This window comes from Pyrgilauda ruficollis, unplaced genomic scaffold (genome assembly GCF_017590135.1).
Source record: "Pyrgilauda ruficollis isolate IOZ18807 unplaced genomic scaffold, ASM1759013v1 scaffold188, whole genome shotgun sequence".
Lineage (NCBI taxonomy): Eukaryota > Metazoa > Chordata > Aves > Passeriformes > Passeridae > Pyrgilauda > Pyrgilauda ruficollis.
Window position 1 is genome coordinate 601235 of NW_024517873.1, and position 16839 is coordinate 618073.

Genomic DNA, 16839 nt, shown 5'->3' on the forward strand with positions numbered 1-16839 from the left:
CTTCCAGTCTGAAATAACAGGAACCTTTAGAACTCTATGGAGGACTTTGTTTCTCAGCCCCAGTTTCTCGGGAGGATAGAGCAACCCTCCCCATTTTGGTCTCCAGCATATCAAGACTGAGGAGGCATTTTTGGTTTTCTTTAGCCTTAACCCCATGGAAAAACAAAGCAACTTGACTGGAGAAGCAGCATAACCGCATCCCTGTGGTGGTGTGCTCCCCATTAACTAGGGATTTCCCCGTGGCAGTGCTGTGCTGCAGGGATGATTGCATCCTGGGAAAACTGGCCCTACCAGGAAGGCTGCTGCAGGAATCCCTGCGCTGCTCCGGCAGCCAGGCCATTAACACGATGCTGTACTTAAACTAATGAGACTTGGCTGACCTAAATGGCTTGGCCCAGAGCCACTGCAGGGGTGTTTGTACCTTTGGCATGGCTCACCCACAAACCTGTATAATCCACCTGCAGACAATGGACCGTGCCTGCTGTAATCGAGCCCTCGAAGGCCTCTGTACCCAGTTCTTTCCAAGATGTGTAAGCTGTTTCTGTTTCATCTCCACCCTTATCTGCTGTATTCACACTTGTAAATTTACATGAATATTTGTGTACCTATATACTAATGTTTTGCTTGGGAATGGAGTCTGTAAGTGAAGCAAGAGAGTAACTCTTTGAAGATGTAAGCAACAGTTAACATTGCCTGGGTAAACCTGCTTAGCCATTTTACCTGTGAGACAAGCAGTAACCTCTTTAGCTGGATGCCCTGCTTCTTCTCAAACAGTTCTGCTTCAAAACCAAGACCAAGCATAGAGCTGGCCCTGCAGGGTTAAGTGCAGTGGTGTTGTGTGCTCAGGGTGGGGACCCTGCTGTGCTGCTCTGCTGCAGGCGCTGCGGATACAGAAATTCCTGCTGTCCTTGGAGCAGCTCAGCAAGCCCAACAGCAGAGACCTTTGTCATGCTGAGGATTCACATGAAACCACCATGTTCACACAAAAACAAAAAAACAAGCAACACCAGGAAAGGCAAGATTCAACAAAGTAAATACAGTGGATGGGGCCCTGGGCTGCAGAGTCGAGTTGCTTCAGGAGCTTCTGGCTGTGCCACTCAGAGGAGCTCAGTGAAGTCCACTTTGCCAGACTCCTCTTGGTGCTCCATGGGCTCGGGAAGTGCTGAAGCCTTGTCCTCCCTCACCCCACGGTGTAGCTGTGATACTTCTCTGATTTTGATTTCATCCTTACATGTACCTTTCTACAACCAACCTAAAGCTGTTCTTTCAGCATTTACTATTTTGTTGGCTGTTTGTGAAGTCCTGATGTTGCTCTGTCCAGTGTTTCCCACTGTCATTTGTTGTCTCTGTTCTTGCTGAGCTCTGTGTGAGGGGGTGTCTTCTCAGTCAGACCTGTGTTCAGAGCTGAAGGGCTTGGTTCTGCATGTTACAAAGCTACAGTGCAGGATAGATGCTCTGTGAGGTGTAAAGAACCTCTGAGAAAGAAATGGGCCTCTTACACTTTTCTGTGGGTGCTCAAAGGGCCTTTTAGACACACCATTGTCTTCAGCTTTCCAGCAGCCTTGACTTGAGAACTTGACCTGTATAAATTGCAAAAGATATGTGTTGCTTCATGTAGTACCCTGTTCTGTATTTTTGGGGGTTTTTTTTTGTATTTTTTGTTCTGTATTTTCTGCAATATGTAAAGACTGCTGCAAAGATGAAGAAATATTCCATGAGGGTGATCCTGACTATCTGTGTTTTGCACATGAGAGTCAATTAGGTGCTGGCTATTTGCTTCCTTAGGCCACTGAATCTATATATCCCCCCTAGGCAGACTGGACCTCTATTTTGTATTCTCCCACAGAGAGTCCCCAGTGGAGTTCAGCTGCTGTTCTCTACCAAGTGTGGTTGTGTGTTGTTGCCAGATATATGCAGTTCTGGAGGGAGGATGTGGGATTGTGCAGCTGCAAGGCTGGCTGTGATGGCAGCTTTCCTCAGCATGCCATCTGAGGAAAAGAAGTCTGCACAGTGGGAAGACCTTCTGAAGAAATGTTTTTTGAAGAGCTGAACCAACGAGGAAGTGTAATTTCTTCCTGGAGTTCTCCTAGGTATTCCTAATGCTTTTCCCAACTAGAGCTGAGATTTTTAACAGCTGAGAAAGTTTACCAACATTTTGAGTTTCAATGCCTGTGAAGTTGTTGCAATTCAGGCACCTCACTTTGGTTATCTGGCTCTTCAGGCTGGTATCCAGTACTGTCTGAAGGGCACACGTTGTTTTGGTGTGGTGTCACCTTGCTTCATGCTGACAAGATGTTGAATTCGTCGTAGGCTAAGCCCATATACAGTTTGCTTCTACACAAACACATTCTTCTCTAAAAATGTAGACTTTTATGGAGAAAGCTGGGTTTACACAGTCTATAGGAAGTCTGGGGACATTCTGAAAAAATGGTTCACCAAGGCTTGGGGGTTCAGCACAGCTGCCCTGTCCCATGGGCACAGGGCTGTGTCCCCCAAGTGGAGCTGTACTCGTGGGTAGCATGTTTACTGAGTAGTCTGAAAAGATTTTCCTGGCAGGTGTGTGTGTGTGCTTCAGCTAGCTCTGTCACCAGTGAGCTGTCACCAGCCTCCATAGCTCTGGCTTCAGGTGCTTCTGCTGGAGCACTAAAGGCACAGGAAGGGAACTGTCCTGAAGGATCCTGCAGCCCTGCCAGAGGAGCAGTGGTTGGTGGCAAATGTTCCCACCTCCAAACAGCCTTGGTGGGGACAGGTAGGTTATACTCTAGGCCCCTGAGAGCTGTAGAGACTCAAGATTTGGCAGGCAATTCAAAAACTGTTGCGTCCTGCTTGTCAGGCTCTTAAAACAGGATTTGAAGAATCTATAAACCCTGTTTATCTCCATGTGCCAATGGTTTTTGACCAGGCATTATCTGGAAGAAGAACTAGAAGAAGGAATGGAGAGCAGCGTGGAAGTGGTATCAAAAGTGCAGTTTCCAGAGGCCCAGAAGTTACACCAGAAAGAAAATACTGTTAATTATTGTCAAACTGAACTCTAGTAAAAGACCTGGATGTTTTTTTTCAGTGCTAGTGAAGTCATACTTCCACTTCTTTTGGTTGCAGTTCTTCAGTATGTAAGGTTCTTGATTTTTAGGAGGATTTTTATGCTGTGGGTTTTACTATGAAAAGCTGAAGTCAGGCAGTGCATGGTGGAGGAGAAGACTGCATTTTTCATAAGATGGTTTTCCTTTTTCTTTGAGAAAAAGGGAAATGTTTTCCTGCTTTCTATATATGATATATAAATTCTCTATATATTTTTCTATAAGTGATTAGAAAGTTTGCATCCTCTTACTATCAATTACACAAATATTTTCAGTCAGTTTTGTCCTCAAACTGAATTGGATGTGCATGTGCCAGGAGAAATGAGTCAAATTTAAAGAAATAGCATCCTGTTCTTCCCTGTTGTAGTCCGATCAAAAGACACATTGAGGGGAATAGTGAAGTCCAAATCAAGAAAAGGTGTTACATTTCCTTCCAGTGCCTGAAGGGAGCCTACAAGAAAGATGGGAGAGATACTTTTTAAACGGGCTTGGAGGGACAGGACACAGAGGAATGCCTTCAAACTGGAAGACAGTAGATTTAGATTAGATATTAGGAAGAAATTCTTCCCCATGAGTGTGATGAGGCCCTGGCACAGGGTGCCCAGAGCAGCTGTGGCTGCCCCTGGATCCCTGGCAGTGCCCAAGGCCAGGCTGGACAGGGCTGGGAGCAGCCTGGGACAGTGGGAGGTGTCCCTGCCATGGCAGGGGTGGAATGAGATTCAAGGTCCTGTCTGACCCAACCCATTCTATGACTCCATAGTTGTGATTCAGAAAATACCCCTCAGACACAAAAATTGTAGAATGAGTTTAACAGAGAAATTGCATCAGAATTAAAGGTATCTTCAAAATAAAATGACTGATTAATTTTTTTTTTTTTGATAGGCAGTTCTTGCAGAAAACAGGCCAGGCCTTGGGACTGTGCTTGAAGAGAAGCTTTATAATACTTGGGCCAGACACTTAAATTTTATGCTTTTTCCCTAGTTTCCTAAGGTGGCATTTCCTGTGCACTGTTCTGATTGTCTCAATGGGCATTTCATTCCCATTTCCTTCTTCTGAGCCTGCACAGTCTGTTTGACTTCAGAGCTTGTGTTTGGGCTGTTGGTTGTTACCAGCTAAGAATGAGCAACATGTATTGGAGGGTGGTGCAGCTCATATTTCTGTATGAGGTAAAGTTATCTAGAAACAGTATTTGTGGGTTGAATTGTCACATCAACATTCTGTTCTCCATTTTGCTGCTAAATTCACTGATCATATATGTAGATTCCACATTCAAGCATAGTCTTTAAAATTACATTAAGAACCCAGCACAAAATCCACCTAGCAAAAAAATTCTTACCTGAAGTACCTTCCTTAATAACTCACAGCAGAAAGATGATTTTTTTTCTTTTATAAGGTGAAGTCTAAGTCTCAGAATAATAAGTGTAATGCACACACACACATAGAGATAATGGAATTACAATCTGTAAATAGAAACAAATAAATACAAAAGATCAAAAACTGAAAAATAAGGATATATACATAAAAAGTAGAGCAGACTTGCCACATCCCCACAATACCAAGCTGTAGAGAGGAATCTCTGAACCAGAGAAGTTTGGCACTAATACTCTCTTGAATTCTGAGGCACTTTTCTCCATTTTACCCCTGTTTTGGTTTGGTGCCAGGACTCAGCATTTCCCAAGCACATGATAAGGATCTGTGCACAGGTTATCAGCTCCCTGGGCAGTGCTGCATCCCACAGCTGCTCTGCTCCTCGGCCAGATGCCACCTCAGCAGGGGTGTAATCCTTCCTGGGCTGCCCCGGCTTGTGCTGACAGGTTTTCCTGTGTGCAGGGCTCACTTCATTCTGCTCTCTGCTCCTTCCAGGATGGCTCGCTCTCTGTATGAGTGGCTGTGGCAGCACGAGTTCTGGCTGCCCCCAGGAATCACCTGGGAGGACATGCAAGAATCTGAAGACACTCATTATCCTCAGCCTCGTCATCTCCTGCTCAGTATCCCCTTTGCTTTAATCTTGGTAGTCATTCGATGTGCCTTTGAAAGGTAAGTTATTTCATACTGTTTGTGGTTTCTTAGCTACAATAACAGCAAAATTTTTGGGTCCAAAAGCTGGCTTTGTTGTCTGTGTCAATGCGTGACTGAAGAGGTCCACAGAAACTCCATGTCACAAAGTCTGCTGACATAGATAAATTTTTCAGCTCCTTCTTTTCAGCCCTGTATACTGGCTAAAGAAGTGTGTTGAATGTAGACCACAAACCCTATCCTTAGGGTCTATTTGCAAGCATTGTGACTTCATACACATTAAAGAGATAAGTGTAGCTGAGGTTTATGTGTGTGTTTTGCTGGTTTGTGTGTGTTGCATGTTACTTGCTGTTTCTGGCTTGAGTGTGGCAGAAATCCTGTTAAGACTCCATCACACAGTTAAGTCTCCTTTATCTTGGGTGATGGGGATCTGGAGTATTGCACCTGATAGACAAACCTGGACCAGATGCACCAGACTGGGCTGAGCCCTGTGCCTCAGCATCAGCCCTGCCTGGCACAGGCTGTGGGTGGTGCTGGCCCCACGAGGGCTGGCAGTGCCCCTGCTCTCCTCTGCCAGGGACACACACATCTGTAGCTGCTTCCTCTGGCTTGAAGTTCCTACAGACCCCTCAGTGCTGGGCTGCCAGGATTTCTGCTCCTCTCATTCTGCTCCCTGATCTGCTTTTGGGGCTGCTTTTTGCAGACTCTGTGATATCACCCTCCAGTGCTGGCAGCAGAAGTTACTGTGACTCAAGGATCTTTCTGGCCAGAACCATTTGAATGTTTTACACATTACACTTCAGGACAGAAAATGTGGGCCTCATGACAAAAGTATAGCAAGAAATCCTGCAGGTGTCATTAACTCTGAGTTTAATCATTGAAGTCCTGAACTGGTGGCATTGCTTTATGAGTTTGGTCAGTATTAATGTGGTTGGTGACACATGATTTGCTGGTGGAAAACTGAGATTTACTACAGCATTAACTGTTGTTAATACTGCAGTGCAAGTCTCCTTCGTGATTTTGAATACACTTTAAAGTGTTTTTTCGATATATTCAAAACCCAGTATTCTTAGTAGCTCTCTGAAAAGGTAATAATTTGAAATCTTCTATGGTTTTAAGTTTAGAAAGAGGGGAAAAAGACAATTTAAAAAACATTTTATCATTCTTTTTTGAAAAGTGGCTGCACAACAAAATGGAAATGGACTTTCCTGTAGACTATAGAGATGTTTCTTCTGCAGATTGTCTGTGACACAAGGGTAGCTTGGAAAAACATAGAAGTTGAAATTCAGAGCTCTCCTATAAGAATTTTATCTAAAATACTGTAAATTTACTGACTGTAAGTTGGGATATTTTATTAAAACTAAATGTTTGAATAATTACTGAAATAATCATTTTAGGATGATACAAGATTGGAATTACAATCTCCTCTTTGCAAAAAATATGTTCAGTTGCATTCCATAAATTCCATGGGTTTTTTTTCCTGCACTTTCCTGGGGAAATGGGCATCTTGGTTAAATCTATTCCTGTGGAAACCCAGGTGCTCCAGGTAGCCATTAAAAGACAAGTGACTCACATTTCTTCCCTGCTGGTGCAGGGAGCTGGCTGGATTCCGTGCTCCTTCAGGTGGGCCCTGCTGGTCGGTGACACAGATGTGCTTCTGGCGTGGAGCTGGAAATTGGCCCGTGTGCCCCTGACCTTGGCCGGTTTGTGGCTCCCCAGTGCCATTCATGGCCAGGAAAAAGGAGCCAAACTCTTCCCTGTGGTGGCACCTGGCAGGACATGAAGCAATGGGCACAGACAGAAATGCACGATGCTCCATCTGCAGATACAAAAACTCTCTTCTTACTGTGACGTTGGTCAAACATGGGAACAGTTTCCCCAGAGGGGGAAGGAGTCTGCGTGGGCAGAGATGAGGACACCCAGCTGGGCATAGCCCCTATGGGCAGCCTCCTGGAGCAGCACTTGGGCTGGGTGGTCTCCAGAGGCCCCTTTCAGCATCTCTGAATCTGTGCTTCTGTGACTCTGTTTGCCTGCCTCCTGCCACACCACTCCCCGTCAATCTAAATATCTTTTTCGTCTGCTTTTAGATGCCAATGGCCAAGTAAAAAGATTTTTTTCTTTCCCATCCAAGCGCTGCCTCATCTGGGAGTGTTTCCACAGGCCTGGTCCTACTCATTAATTTTAAAGCTGTTTTGATTCACAAACTTCATTAAATAAAAGCTGCATGTCACACCCTTGAAAAAGATAACATCACAAGCCCATTTTACAGGTCCAGGAAACCTATAATCATAGCCCTATTTTACCTATGCAAATTACAAGCCGGTGTTCTGAGCTGTATTCTTGTTTGTCCTAACTCTGCAGTAATTTACTTCAGCATGACTTTTTCTCATTGTGAATCATTACTGTTTCACATCCATTTCATCCTGGAGAAGAAAGCTTCCCCTGGGAAGGTGGAGTGTGAATCCAGCCCTCAGTTTCTCCACTGCCTTATCTGTATCTTTAAACAGTGGCACTGGCCCTGTTTAAAATAATTTACACCAAGTTTGAGAATTGCAGAAGGAAATGTGTGTTTATTTCTCATTTTCTGTGTAGATAATCCTGACTGTATATCTTTGGACACCTGCTCTGCAGATTGAAATGAGTGGCTGTAACTAATAGACAGGTTTGGGTTTGGTGGATGTACTTGCACTCTGGCAATTTATTCTACCCTCAGCACCACCAGCTATTACTTGCAACTCTGCATGGGGTGCCAAGTTTTTCTCTCTCTAGATAGTTCCTGGTGGTGTCTGCTTTGGGATTTCAGACATGTTATAATGTGATTCATGTGATTTAACTGTCAGAACTCCAGGTAAATAATAAGAGGCAGGGGAAGCCTGGGAGCATTTTCTGCAATGTCTGCATCAGCCACTGTGCTGGGACCAATTGTTTAATCCGTTTTTTAGGCATTCAACTTGTAAAAGGATGGTTTTTCCTCTCCTTTGCACCGGCTGGCTGAACTGGGCCAAAATGAGCCAGCAACATCCTTCTGAGAGCCAGCGATGAGGGATGGGGTGGTGGCTGTGGGAAGGGGACCTGCGGTGTCGGGGTGGGGCCTGGGAGAGCCGAGGAGGCTGTGGCTGCAGCCCTGGGGCAGAAGAAACAGCTCATGGGTTGTGAAGCAACTCCCTGCCAGCTGGTTTGTGCTGGGGAAGGTGGGGAAAGGTGGATTCAGTGCTGAAGAGTAGAAAGCCCATTTCTGCTGCAGTGCTGAGCTGTGCCACAGTACTGGGGCAGGAGCTGGGGGAAGCAGTTAATGATGTCCTGAGAAAAGAGAGCACCTAGAACTTGGGAACCTCCCCTGTTCCTTTAGTGTTTCCAGGTTGCACTTGTGAGTAGGAGATATGTCCTGCAACCAAAACTTGGAGCTTGATTTTACTTAGCAGAACTTTTCCCTGGATATAGTCCTGCAAGGATGTTGGCTTCTCTTTTAGTTATGTAATTTTTAAGACCATTTCCGTAAAAATCAAGTTCTTGGAAAGCTATGATTCTGAAGGAGTATTGGAAAGTGTTTCTTGCCTGCATGGTTAGTAAAATGTGGCAACTAAAGTCCATTGAGAAACAGTAAAGCCATTGAAAACCAGACTTTACAAACAATTTTTGATTTGTCTCATTTTGGACTTGTCCAGGGATTTTTGGATATTGGGCAATTGAAAAAACTCTCAGTGAATTTGAACGCACACAGCTCCCAGAATTCACTAGAAGAGGATTTTAGTCCAAAATACTAGCTCTCTTTGTGGGAGGGTGGTGCCAGGATGTGAGCCACATGTTGTACATTTAAAGAAATGGACACTCTTGATCAGCCAGGAACAGATACTTGAACTCAAAACCAGAGGAAGGAAAGGACACCAATTCTGAGTATTTTATTTAGACATGTATCTTTCTAAAGTTTATTTTCCACAGAGACTTTTGTTGTTGATCAGTAATCAGGAAGGATCTGGAAACAGTTTCCTGTTAAGGTCTTACAGGTGGGGCTTGGTGCAAGGATGAGGGCACATGGCAGCATTTAACTGAAAATGACCTGACTCCGTTTGGACAGCAGCACTGTGGTGAATCCAGGCCTTGTGTCAAACAGAACAGTCAGTTTAACTAGTGTGAAGCATTCTCCTGCAGGCAGGAGAAGGCAGAGACTGTGCCAGGAGCAGAGAGTAGCCCTCTGCCAAAGGAAAGCTGGAGGCCAAAGGAGACTGTGCAGTTCAAAGAAGTTCGGAATGCTGCTGTCACTGGTTCTGCATTTCTTAGTACTTGAAGGTATTTGCAAGTAAATATTATAAATAATATTTTTTAAAATCCACCCCCAAAGTTAAATTATTTCTTTTACTTCATGCTAACTCTAAAAGCCTCTGCAGAAGGAGTGTAGCCCACTTTTGAAAGGTGGGAGAGTAGCAGTTTAATCCTATTCATGGTAAATCCACTTAGTTTCAACTTGAGGAGATTTTGCACAAGACAGCTCGTTCTCTGGTTACTGAATAAAGTGCCTTGGTGAGACCTCTGCCACGTAAAACATGGAGTGAGAGGTGCTCACTGGTGGAACTGTTGGCTTTTGATGAGAATCATCTCCCTGGCTATGTCTGACTCTGAGAGGGGCACAGTTTAGTCTCAGATTTATCCTTTTGTCTCGCAGAGAGCTGATAAAGTGCCATGACAAGGCTGTCCCTGCCACTGAGATGAGAGATCTGTGATGTTGAAATCAGAACAAGCATCATCCTTTTAGGGCTGTGCTTGGAACAGGACTTAACTGAGAACTGAGTCAGAGCATACAGCCAACACATGCAAATGTCCCTTTGGAACAATTTCAGGCCTTGGTTTCCCAATGATGTTCCAATAAAAGTAGGATTGGTTCCATAAATCATGGGTATATTCAAAACCTCAACAACAAAGTAATTGTAACTGGTTACACCCTGATTTCATCCACTGCAAGTGGCTTGTTTCAGTTCCAGTGAGATTTTATGCCATGACCATAAGAAATCAGGAAATATAGAGAAGTCAGGGATTAAACAAAATTAAGAAATTTTTCTGAACACTTTTCAGTAAAATAAATTTGCTGTCAAGCTGCATTGATACCTGATATTCTCTTTGTTTAATGTATCTGGAAAATGTCATACATTTCAGTTCCCAATATGGCCTGATAAGAAGTGGCAGTAAGGTTGTTTTCAACAATAGAATTGATTACATCTTCCTCTTCAGAAGTGCTTGTATTCATGCCTGTTCTTTGAAAGAGAAAGATCAGGCCCACTGCTTAATATAAGAACCAAGATCTAATGCAGAGCTTAAGGTAGATTTTTTCCCAATTTAGTGGAGTTATGGATACTACTGAAATACTGTCTTATTGTTCAGAGCACAGGACGTGCTGGTCCAGTATCACTCTTATTAAACCAATCACTTCATATAGAAAAAAAGTCATTAGATGCACTTAAAACATTTCTTGAGAGCAGTCAGAGCCAGCCCAGAATTCCCAGTGATGGCTATATGCCTTTGCCACCCAGCAGCAGTGCCAGAGCGCTGCTGAATTTCACTGAAACTGGTCAGTGGTTACCCATGTTTTTGTGATCACTATCTCTCTTGTTGCCAGCAAGCACACTTAGCCCTGGCCCTTGTTTTATGGTAGAAACATGTAATTTTTGTTGGTCTTGGTACATTTTTGAATGTTCCTATAGCCAGTGATGCCAAAGGAATTTCCCAGAGATAATGACAAAGAACAATTGATACACAGGCAGGTGGGTTGGCTGTGCAAAAGAAAAGGGAGAGCTGTTATATGAGTGAGCAAAATGTGTACCCATCCTGTGGTCTAATAGAAGTTACAGCATTCCTTAGGTAGGGGGTCTTTTTATAATTTTTTTTTTAATACTTGTTAATTAAATTAAGAAATGAGTTCTTGAAAAGAAAACTTCTAAAGACCCATCTGGAGGATTCTGGACCTGAAATAGTCCCTAAAGACATGCATATGGAGCATAAGCTCTATGGCTATCAGAAACCACAAGTAACCACACCAGATAATCACAGCCATAAATATATCCCATACTATTTTGAAGTAGAACACCTTTAAACACCTACACAGTGAAACAGCTTTTGCAGCTTTTTTTAAGGAAAGTGAAAGAAAAAAAAAAATCTTCTTCTGTGTCCAAATCATTAGGGAGAATGGATCAGAGGACTTGCCTGGACATCAGGAGTGACCAGGCAGAGCAGGTATGGGGCTCAGCACTCACTGCCTCTGCTTGGTGCTGTCAGCTCAAAGCAGCTTCAGAACCAGTTTGCAGCAACACAGAGACACTTCCCCAGTGGCAGTGTGTAAAAGGGAGCAATTAATAGGAACAGCTAATTCTCGAGAAATTAAAGAAAAATTCAGATTATTTAGATATTAAAAAAAAAAAAAAATTGTGACAAGTTTCCTCTTTGTGCTGTATTTATGCAGGATCTCACTTCACACCTTCAATGAGGATGTTTCCTGCTGCTGAGGTAGAGAGGAGTGTTGCTGGTAGAGGATTTGAGTTGTTGAGCACAGGGATTCTCTGAACAGTTTTCCTTGGCTAATTTTTTTCTATTTATGCAGATTTTTTGGTTGTGGGGTTTTTTTTTGTTTGTTTTTGTTGTGGGTTTTTTTGGGGTTTGAGGTTTTGGTGTTTTTTTTGTTTTTTTGGTTTTTTTTTTTGCTTTATTTCACTGTGAAAGACTGAAGATGCAAACATCATTGCTTGTGACAAGGTTACTAGCTGCCATGTGCTTATTTTGCAACGGTGCTTGATTTATATTAGGAAACAGGGGGATAAGTTACTCCAGGAAAGACCAAATGGCTTTCTGTTTCAGCAGGACATTTCTTCTGCATTAATAATATGCCTCTGGCAGAGCCTCCCTCTTGACCCTGAGCCAAGGCCTTAGTTCAGGTGGATGCCATGTGTGTTCCATGTTCTAGATTAAGCAGGGAACATCCTTTAGGCTTTATCAGCAGTGTGGTTCTCCCCATCAGCTCCAAGGACACCAGAGACTCGTGCCTGGTGATTCAGAAGCTGACAAAGGAGGATATCGCATTTGCCAGTCTCATGTAATTTTGAATATCACAGCACAGAGCTCAGAGCAGTAGGGTGCAAGTCCAGCAGTTTCTATTGTAAGTTTGTGATTTTATCTACTCAGCATGATACTCATGTTTAGATTCACATGTGGGAAGCAGCTGTTGTGTACTGCATCACGTTTTAACAGTGCTGCAAAATCAGAAATCACTGTTCTCTTTTTGGCTGACCCTTTATGTTTCTTTTGCAGAGCCATAGCCCTGCCCCTCAGTACCAAATTGGGTGTGAGAGACAAGCAGAGACCAAAAGCTCAGCCCAACCCCGTGCTGGAAACATTCTATAGTACGCGCTGCAAGAACCCTAAAGAGGTGAGTCCCTTCTTTCTTTGCTTTCCTGTAGAAAATCCCATTTGGAGTCCTGAAGTTTAGCAATGCCGTTGATATCTGGAAGCTCCAGAAAGGAAACGCTGCAGCACTGGTTCCCTGAGAGCAGCCTGCTGTAGGGTGCTCCTGCAGTGCCATCAGCTCTGAGTTCTGCCTCCGAGCAGCGGAGGAAACTGCTCCCGAGAGGAGCAGTGACAGCTCCGGTCCCTGCCTGCCCCACACACAGCACAAGCTGCAGCACTGGTGGCTTTGCCTGAACAGCAGAGACACCTTCTTACTGTGAGCGTGCCCAGGGAGGTTGGGGATTTATATCCTTGGGAAAACTCAAAGCTCTCTGGGCATGGTCCTTGACACCTGGCTCTAGGCAGCTCTGTTTGAGTAGGGCCCATTGGACAAGGTGAGCTCCAGGGTCCCTTCCAACCCCAGCCATTCTGTGATGGCTTCTTTTCATATACTGGCAAATCCTGAATAAAAACCAGCTGCCTTGAGCTCCCACATTGCTAGTCCCTGCAGCTCAGCAAACGTGTCTTGCTTGATCTAGTCCTAGACTGGGTCATTCTGTTGCCATGCAATCCATGAGTTTGAGATTGGCCTTGCAAGAAGCCAGAGTCTTGGCCATCATCACAGAGACTGTGAGGGGCTTCAGAAGCCTGCAAACATAACTGGAGGGTAGTTTCCCCCTGAGGAATAAGAAAAGTGTTTTTCAAGAAATTGGCAAGATGACCCAGAGTTATAATGGCTGTTGCTGATGGGAAAAACCACTAGCAGGATTATGAATTGTCAGGCAATATTAGAATTTAACCTGGTCAGGGAAGTCCCTGAGTGTGAATTCCGTGCTAGGGAAAGCAATCTGATTTTATTTCAGCTTGGTTTTGTAGACTTTCTCTTGGCCTTAAAGCACTTGCTGTGAACCCTTATAGAGGATGGGTGAGTAGGATGCTCACCATGGCTTCCAGTCCCAAGGAACAATCCTGCTCCAAACACATTGCTTCACCAAGGCTGTTGCAGCATGCTTTTGCTGCAGTGGGGCATGAGGAGCCTCAGGACATGCAGTACCAGATTAGAAATAAAGGAAGAGAGGCTAAAATTAAAATGCAGGCATTGATCTGGGTAGTGCAGCCAGCCCATCTCTGCAGCAGTGAGAAGGTGCCGTTTGTCCTGGCTGGATGGTGACAGGGAGGGTGACAGATCCCCCCTCTGAGCCCCACTGAATCCCAGCTACCAGTGACAGCACAGCATGGAGACAAAGAGCAGCACCACGGGTCCTGGGGTAACTTTATTCGATGGTAAAACTTCCCCTCTTCAGTGTCCCAGGACCCCAAACTGGGGGCAGACAGTGACTTATATATGGGGGCAGGTCTCAGGGGAGGATACAATCTTTAACAAATCAGGAGAATTGGGAGTGAAAAACAAGGCAGGGAATATAATGTATAAACCAATAAAGAATTTCAAGGGAGGAGAGCATTTTCAGTGAGCTAATAAAGTCTGGAGAAATACAAAATGGACAGGGAAATTTCTCGAAAGAATGCAGGTTGGGGAAGAAACTGGCATTTAATGAAAGGAAAAGTAAAAAGATTCTGTGAAAAGGGCAGGGACGAAAGGAACAGCATAAGGAAACTACAAAATTGCAAATCAAACAGTAAACATACCAATAAAACAAAAACACACCACAACAGGAAGGAGTGTTCTGAGGGACACTGTCAGTGTGGTTGGCTTTCCTCTTGCCTTTCTGTCCCCAAAATCCAAACACTTCTTACTATAACTGCTTCTATGGCAGAGATCTAACTCAAGACCTGGCTTTGCCAGCAGGTTTTTCCCGCAGCTCTTCTTGCACCCCTGTTGTGCTGAAGTGGTGCTTTTCTCCCAGCAGATCTGGGATACTGGAACAGATCCTCACCATGAGACAGCAGCATGAGGTGGGGCAGGAGCTGCTGCCTGGCTCTCTCCATCACTGGGTACACCTCAGCCCGTCTACTGGCTCCCTTCCCCTCCCAGGAGCTCTCAAACCACTGCTTAAAGGCAGCTTTTACTTGTCCAGTACAATATGAGATTTTACAGTTCTTGGCAGCCATTTCTTGGGAGGAATTCCACATGATGGAGCAGTTGGAAAATGTAAATTAACATCTCCATTTGTCTCCAGAACAGCGCTCATAAAACAGCACATCTGAAAGCAGCATACCTGAAAACTGGTAATCAATTTATTTTTGTACAGCATGCTCAAAGTATGTAGGCCACTCTCACATGATACCAATTCAGGTAAATGCATTCCATGAAAAACTATTGCTTTACTTAAAAAACAAGGTTATCCATGATGACACTTCCAAGTAGGAATATAAAACATGACAAACTCTTAACAGCCTAAGGACAAGAAGGAAGGTAATTGCAGGATTTCTGTGAGTTATATATTGAAGAATTACCCCTAACAGGTTTACCACGAGAGGAGAATATCCAGTAGGAAAATGATGTTGCCTCTGCTCATTACATCCACCATGATACTGCATCAGAATTGCTGAGAGGCATGACAAGATTCAGTGCAGAACCATAAAATATGATTTACACTGCAGTGATCTTTATTGGAGTGACAGATTTGAAGGATTTGGTCCCTGAAGAAACTCAGGGTGAGAAAGTGATTAGGCAACAAACTTGTGAGGAGACAGGACCAGTATGAAACTGGGGAAGTTAACATAAAAAATGAGAAGTTTCAACATTAGTATTTATAACCAATTGATTAGAGGGGAATGGAAAGATTTTCTGCTATCCAAGATCTTTACACTAGGAATGGACAGCTTTCAGAAAGATGCCTTAGCCTGAGCAGACTTAGGCTGGCCAGGGGCTCCAGCTGGGCTCTGTGGTGGGTCAGATAGATATTGCCCTCTCTGAACTTTGAATCTGGATCTGAGCCTGCTGCCTCATCTGTTTTCCAGGGTGAGCTGCTCAGTTTAGCCAAGCAATGTGACCTGCCAGTGAGGAAGGTGGAGAAGTGGTTCCGGCACCGGAGGAACATGGACCGGCCCAGCCTGTCCAAGAAGTTCAGCGAGGCCTGGTGAGCAGGAGCACAGGCCATGAACTCCGTTTTCACTGGAGCTGAGCTCCACAGACAGCTCACTGCCTCCCCCTGCCCTCCATCCCTACACAGAGATCCCAGCTCCCTGTCTGCCCTCCATCCCTACACAGAGATCCCAGCTCCCTGTCTGCCCTCCATCCCTACACAGAGATCCCAGCTCCCTGTCTGCCCTCCATCCCTATGCAGAGAGCATCTTGGCTCTTCCCTGACCCACTTGGCTCTGCTATTACTCTCTGCTGCCTCTCTGTTATGGAAACATTTCTTGTTTTTCCCCCTTACTTGCAATCCTAAGTCTCCTTTTACTGCTGTACCTTTATTCCTTACTGGTCCCTTGTTTCTGAATTTTCCTGACTTTGTCACACTGGCATCCTGCTTTGACACATATTTGAACCTGAAAAACTCTCTGCTCTTTACATCTTAGTGCTTTGCTGCTGCTTCAGTACCTACTAAAAAGGCATCCTTTCTGTTTCCTTCCCCATAGTTTCCCTTTCTGCATAGATTCCTTCTGCTGCACCTTTTCTGCAACTATTTTGCACACTGTTGTTTTCAAAAGCTACAGGCAGCAGGCTGGATTGGATTCTGCTGTCATTTGCCTTCAGCATCTTGAAAGTCACAAACCAGCATCCTTCCACGGGGGTGGAAGTTTGTGAGCAAAGAGCAAAAACTGCCTTGCAAACAGCTGTGTGGAAATCCTCCTTGTTATGTGGAGGCACAAAATAAATCTCAGGACAGACAGATCTGAACGTCAGTCCTGGCTCAGCTTTCCACAGAAAAGGAGGATTCTCCACAGGTTGGTTGGAATGCCTCATTTACAAGGGGCTGCTCTGCTGTTTGTGTAAGGAGTTGGGTTCCCCCAGGAAAGCCACATAAGCAAAAGAAATCATTAAATACCTGGAGTACTATTCATCTGTCTAAAAGTGTGTGTCTGTATCCATAGGCTAGGCATGAACTTCGGGCTCATCAGCATGTGCTCCATTGAACACTCCACCTGTAATTTGAAACCCCTGCCTAAAAACCCTAATTCAAAAAGAAGAAAAGGATGTGTATTATTTATTTATAATATTCCATATAGTTACAAATATTTACAGAAACAGTGAATAAGGAGTTGTAAAGCAACAATGTTTATTCTGCCTCCATCTGGATGAAATACCAGCTCTCCCTGCACTCTGATGACTTGTAGTGAATAGTAACAGTAAGTAGGAAACAGTAAATCCTTTTCTGCCTCAGCCCACTGAGGACAGAGTCCTTCCCCCGCCCTC

The 16839-nt window shown here is 44.3% G+C and overlaps 1 protein-coding gene across 15 annotated transcripts in view; it reads left to right on the plus strand.

Annotated features, from left to right (window-relative positions):
• Positions 1 to 16839, plus strand: part of CERS4 (ceramide synthase 4) — a 46155-nt gene that overhangs the window by 16662 nt on the left and 12654 nt on the right. For 12 of the 15 annotated variants that reach the window (XM_041465331.1, XM_041465324.1, XM_041465332.1 and 9 more), the window contains 3 exons: positions 4941 to 5114; positions 12384 to 12501; positions 15441 to 15559. In XM_041465331.1, the coding sequence (XP_041321265.1) occupies positions 4942 to 5114; positions 12384 to 12501; positions 15441 to 15559 (410 nt within the window). In that variant the 5' untranslated portion in view covers position 4941. Of the gene's footprint in view, positions 1 to 464; positions 531 to 2136; positions 4244 to 4940; positions 5115 to 12383; positions 12502 to 15440; positions 15560 to 16839 lie in introns of those variants that run through there. The other 3 variants (XM_041465322.1, XM_041465323.1, XM_041465326.1) reach the window with 2 other exon arrangements.